Raw genomic sequence first — 6,000 nt, 5'->3', positions numbered from 1 at the left:
GTTGTGCTTTACCTTGCCTTGTGGGCTCTGCAGGGTGTGTGGGAATCTCTACCCTAACTGAAACCAAGGGGGTTTCTGCCCCCTTCACCCCCTTGTGCCCTGCTCTGGTTGGGGTTACTCCTTCTCTCTGCTTTTTTCTTCCTAAGGGAGGCAGACACTGCCTAGCTCTGTCCTTCTGTCCCTCTTGGCTGACCCAGGTGTTTTCTGTCCCCCCAGACAAGGGTGAGAATGGGGAGCCCTACCAGAGGAGGAGAGGTGCAGGGCCCAGCCTGCCTGCCAGCCCCCCAGCATTCCCAGTGCCCAGGGATGGTGTCCTGACAGCCAGCAGCAGCAGCTGGAGGAGGATTATGCTGATGATCCTTGCTATAACCATCCACAACATCCCAGGTGAGTCCTGTCTGTGTCCATCCATCCATCCCTGCTCCAACACCCTCTTCTCGTGCTCAGAGCCTCCCTGGGGGGGAATCACACAGTGCTTCTTTCCCTTCCCTTGCTGCTCACAGATGGCACTTGCTGAGTGGGAGCCTTTTGACAAGATTCTTGGTGAGGTTGAACCACGTGAGGTGTTGGCAGCAGAGCCCCATGTGGGGAGGGGGCTCAGGGGGACCCTTGGGTGCCTTGAACATCTGCAGCTTGGCTCGTGCCAGCCTGGTAGGGATAGGAATTGCAAATCCCAAGGGTATATCAAGAAAGATAAAGCTGCAAAGACAACAAATTCTGGGCTCTTGGTTTCTCCTCTGCTCTGTATACCAGCAAGGGAAGCGTTTTCATCGCCGTGTCTCGGTGGGAGCATGGGCAATTGGGGGTTATTTTCTCCTTCAAGGGATGGATTTGGACAATAGATGGGAAATTGCAGAGCCCTGAGCCTCAGAGGGCTGTGTCCTGCCAGGATGGGCTTTGTAGTATAGCAAAAGATGCAATACGAGAGAAATGAAATACATTTCTGACAGCTGAGGACGTTCAGCTGCTTTGCAATTCTCAGGGATGATGAAAGAAGTACAAGACAACCTTTTCCAGTGCTTCTTTCCTTGATTTCCCTCCCTTCCCTCCTCTTCTCCTTCCCCTCCCCTTTCCTTTCTCCCTTCCCTGTGCAGTCTCTGCCTGGCTCAGGTTGGAGCTGGGGCTGGGGTGGGGGCAGGGGGTAGGTGGGAAAGGCTTTTCTGCTTAACCTTGATCTGTAAATTGAGGTGAAAACAATGAATGCCTTGGGAAGAGCTGTGTTTTCTGAGTGTGGCTGCTGTCAGTGTGGGAGCTGCTGAGCTTGGGGCTTGCTTGAACCATCAGAGTTGGGGCAGGAGGAGCTGCCTGTGCTGTCACCTTGTGCTTTGTGCTTTCGAGACTGACTTGGATCCACTGCCAGGACATCTGTCTTAAATTCCATCGCTAGATGATCTGCCTGGGTGAGAAGGCTCTGTTACAGGGCTGTAATCACAGGTCCTGTATTTCCCCCCTGCAAGGACACCCTGGGATTGAGCAAATCAAAGCAACAGCTGCTGAGCTCTTGGCTGTATGTGGGTGTTCGCCTCCTTCAGCACTCCAGAGCTGCTGGGAGTCCCTTCCAGCCTCCTGTTTGCTGGGCTCTGGGCAGGAATTGCCTCCTTCCAGCTGCTTATCAGCTCACAGCACCCTTGGGTGCTCCTTCTCCCACCCTTGGGGCACTCACCTGGCTGGGATGTCCTTATCCCAGTGAGAACATGTGGGTTGATATTTCACTGCCCCTTTTGTGGGGGCTCTGCCTGTGCATCACCACCACAGGCTGTTTCTCCATATTATCCTGCTCTAGTTTGTTAGCAACAGCAACATTTTTCTCCTTCTCATCTCTTTTTGCTTTATTAATTAGAGGTAGATAACTCTATAGTAGTTCAGCTCCCCAGGAAAGCAGATCCCTGGCAGAGGAGGCAAGGAGGGAGCTTTAAATTATCCCCACACACCCCCCAAAACCAGGGAAACTTTTGCACTGAGTTAAACTGTAATTGGATATTATCCCTTAAATGCCATGTCAGGGAGGTGGGGGAAGAGCTGGGCTCTCTATGCTTCAGCTGGGGATTCCTGTCTGTCACCAGCTGAAGAGAAAGTTTTGTAGAGGGGTGAACAAAGCATCACCCCTGGCAGTAGGTTAATGGTGCCACAGAGATGCTGCTCTGCCCTTTCATTGCTCCTACAAGAGCACAAAGCCACCCTTGAATGGTGACAGAGGGTTTGAAATTCTCTCTTGCATCTTAAAGGTCACAATATTAAAGCTTAATACCCAGAGAGGTGTGTGAGAGCAGTGGCTTAGCTTACCCAGAGGCTCAGTTCAGGGGGGTTAGTCCCTGCCAAGCCTTGTCCCCAGAGTCCCCATTGTGCTCTTTTCCAGCTGGCAGTGACTTTCACAGTATGTTAAGGGGCTGGAATGGACCTTAGAGATGATCCAGTCCCAACCCCCTGCCCTGGGCAGGAACACCTCCCACCAGAGCAGGTTGCTCAAGGCTTGATCCAACCTGGCTGTGAACACTGCCAGGGTTGGGGCAGCCACAGCCTCCCTGGGCAACCTGTGCCAGTGTCTCATGACCCTCACAGGAAAAACTGCTGCCTGATATCTAATCTAAATTTCCCTCTTTTAATTTATCCCCATTCCTCTTTGTCCTGTCCCTGCAGTTCCTAACACAGAGTCCCTCTGCAGCTTCCCTGGAACCCCTTCAGCTCCTGGCAGGTTACTCTGAGGTCTCCACACAACATTCTCTTCTCCAGGCTGAACAGCCCCAACTCTCCCCATATGGAAGGGGCTCCAGTCCTCTCGTCAGCTTTGTGGCCTCCTCTGGCCTTGCACCATCTCTTCCATGTCCTCCTGATGCCAGGGACAGCCCCACAGCAGTGCTGGGTGAGTGACAGTGACTGTGCCCAGTGGAGCCACTCACCCATGGCAAAACTCTGTGCCAGCATCCTCCTTTCCACAGGGATGTGCCCAAAGTCACCCTGAGGTTTCCGGTCACAGAGTTTGGAGTTGAGGTGACATCAGCCATGGTGCCCCAGGGCCCTGCACAAGGTCCAGCACCTAATGAATAGTTCAGTCTGTGATTAAAGCAGGAGCTGGTGGCCTGCCCTGCTTGTTACCAGCTCTCTGGTCTTTCTTGCATGAAGCACCTGCAGGTCCAACCTCTGTGAGCAGCAATTTGAGGCTCAGCTTGCCTTGAAGTCTTTTTGCTTTCTGAGTAAAAGCTCCAGCAGCACTTCTTGGATGTGCTGCTGCTCAGGGTTTGGAAACACTGTAATGCTCTCCCTCAATTAGCAGCTCTGCCAGAGGAAAGGCTGACACTATAATTAGCACAGACTCCTGCAGGGTAATGACACCTCAGCAGAGTCTGTGCTGGGGAGAGGTGGGAGGTGCTGAGCTAAGGCACTGGGAATGCTCTGAGCCATGGAAAAAACACTCAGTGCTTCTCTAGAGTCATGGGATGGTTTGGTTGGGAGGGAACTTGGGTATCATCTCATCCCACCCCCTGCCATGGGCAGGGACACCTTCCACCAGCCCAGGGTGCTCCAAGCTCCATCCAACCTGGCCTGGAACACTCCCAGGGATGGAGCAGCCACAACTTCTCTGGGCAACCTGTGCCAGTGTCTCAACATCCTCACAAGGAAGAATTTCCTCCTGACATTGAATCTAAATCTTCCCTCTTTCAGTTTAAAGCCGTTCCCTCATGTCTTGTCACTAACAGCCTGAGTAAAAAGTAATTCTCCATCTCTTTTATAAGCTTTTAGAAGGAATATAAGCTTTTATAAGCACTTAAAGAAGTACTGAAACACCTCAATGGGATCTGTCCAGAGCCTTCTCTTCTCCAGCTTCCTTTGGCAGAGGCTGTGGTGCCACTTCTGGTGCTGCTCTGCTTCCCTGTGAGCCCAGTGCACTCACACAGAGGTTGTCCAGGGAGTTCTCAAGCGTTTTCTGTCCTACCTGTGCCTTCCTAATGTTTCATAAAACTCCCCATCCCTCAGGGGGACTCTGGTTGCTGCAGTAAGGGAGATGCAGCCAGTGAGTTGTCCATGTCCACCTTGTTGGATGAGTGGCTCTGATGGGCTGGAGCTGCTCTTGCTCCTCTGACACCTCCTATCAAAACCCAAACTCTACCTAAAATCCTTCTGTCTGGTGACTAAACCCTCCCAAGGCTCAGCTCCATCCCTGTTCTCCTCTTGCTAGCAGAGAACTGTCTTTTTGGCTTTGATCCCCTTCTAGGGATGAGCTTGTTTTGGTCCTGGCAGTGCCTCTGGCTTTGTTTTCAGGCTGGAAGCAGGTTAAAGTGAAGCTGAAATAATTGTATGTACACCCTCCTGCAGTCAGTGTGTTCAGAGGGCTCTGGGTGAGGAAAGGTTTGTTCATTTGTTCCAAAGCTGGGAAATGCCAATGGAAAGAATAAACTGATAATGACAGGAGATTCCAAACTGCAGACTCTTCCTGCTAATTAATATTCATATATGCTGGGTTTAGTAGAACATTAATTATGTATTTAATCAAGGCCTGTTTATTCTGGTTTATCTTTGTACCTTGGGTGGTTGTTATGCTGAAGACTTCGGATTAATTAAAATGTTACTGGTGTATCACAAATAACAATTAGCGAGGTGTGAGCTGAACAGCCTTTCTCTTTGTGCTCATTTTGGAGCAGGGAGGAGAGCCTGGCAGGAGGGGAGTGTGGGTGCACAGCTGGATCCCAGGGGAGCTCCAGGAGGGATCTGCCCTGCTCCGAGCTGAGCTGTGGCTGTGCAGGGATGTCCCTGCTCAGTGGTTTTGGGGGTTGGAGATGCTGCAGGAGCCCCCAGTACTCACACTGCTCTAGGAGAGATGGTGAACAGGACCAAGGCTGTGTTCTGCCACTGTCTTCATGCCCCAGGACTCTCCCTGGAGTCACAGAATCACAGGAGCATTTAGGTTGGAAAAGACCTCCAAGATCATCAAGTCTGACCTGTGATCCATCACTTCGGGGCACTAAGTGCCACATCCAGTTGTTTCTTGGACACCTCCGGGGATGATGACTCCATCACCTCCCTGGGCAGCATATTCCAATGCCTGACAGCCCTTTCCATGGAAAAATTCCTCCTGATGTCCAACCTGAACCTTCCCTGACACAGCTTGAGTCTGTTTGCTCTTGTCCTGTCCCTTGTTCCCTGGGAGCAGAGCCTGACCCCACCTGGCTACACCTCCTGGCAGGGAGTTGGAGAGAGCAGAAGGTGCTCCTTAACCACCTCCTCTCCAGGCTCAGCTCCCTCAGCTGCTCCTCAGCACTCACAGGGGTGTTTTGGGATTCTTTGGGGCTTAACTAAAGCCTGAGTCATTTCCCAGTGTGAGTCCATGCAGGGAAGGAGCTGCAGGTGTTGGTTGTGTCCGTGCCCTGTCTTGCTTTCCTCTGGCTGTTGAGAAACATGTGTTTCTCTCCCACAAAAACTGGTCAGCTGACAGCAGGGAGCTGCCTGGGATGCTGCTCTGGGAGCTGCCTGCAGTGCCCCATCCCTCTCTCACCCTGCAGAGCATCCCCTCTGGGGAGCATCCTCCTGGGGAGGCAGCAGGGCTGTTTCTTGGCAGGCATGATGCTTCCAACCCCCACCCCGACCGTTGCCAAGGAAACCTGACTTTCCCTTTTCCTTTGTCATGCGATGGGCAGAGCTGAGTGGCCCCAGCCCATGAGCCCATCCCAGGAGCTGCTTGCAGAGCTGGATCATCCTCTCTGTTCTAGCCTTTCCCTCCTGCAGGAAAATGCCTCACTTTTCTGCATTCAGCCCTATCCCTCTGTGTTTGCTCCAAGCTTTCTGCCTCGAGTGTCACTGTTAAGCAGAGGTGTCTGGGAAGGAGCAATGGGACGTGGCAGTGATGCCGCAGCGAACGCAGAGCCACCAGGTCGTGGTGTGAGGTGGCACTGACGTCCTCTCCTTACCCCCTAAATCTCACATGGCTCCACCTGAGTCTTTCTCTCTAGTTCCCAGTGCCAGAAAGCCATTAAGAAGCTGGATTTGATTTATTTTTAATGAGAAGGA

General features: G+C 52.3%; 1 protein-coding gene across 1 annotated transcript in view; it reads left to right on the top strand.

The window, feature by feature from the left end:
• Positions 1-325: 325 nt before the first annotated feature.
• Positions 326-6,000, top strand: part of SLC39A11 (solute carrier family 39, member 11) — a gene marked incomplete at its 5' end in the record, with an annotated part of 36,568 nt that continues 30,893 nt past the window's right edge. The window contains one exon of the mRNA XM_009080573.1: positions 326-387. Within this exon, the coding sequence (XP_009078821.1) occupies positions 326-387 (62 nt within the window). The remainder of the gene's footprint in view (positions 388-6,000) is intronic.

This window comes from Acanthisitta chloris, unplaced genomic scaffold, assembly GCF_000695815.1.
Source record: "Acanthisitta chloris isolate BGI_N310 unplaced genomic scaffold, ASM69581v1 scaffold2788, whole genome shotgun sequence".
In the NCBI taxonomy this organism is placed as follows: domain Eukaryota; kingdom Metazoa; phylum Chordata; class Aves; order Passeriformes; family Acanthisittidae; genus Acanthisitta; species Acanthisitta chloris.
The sequence above is the reverse complement of the archived record's forward strand: the minus strand, read 5'-3'. Positions and strand labels throughout refer to the sequence as shown.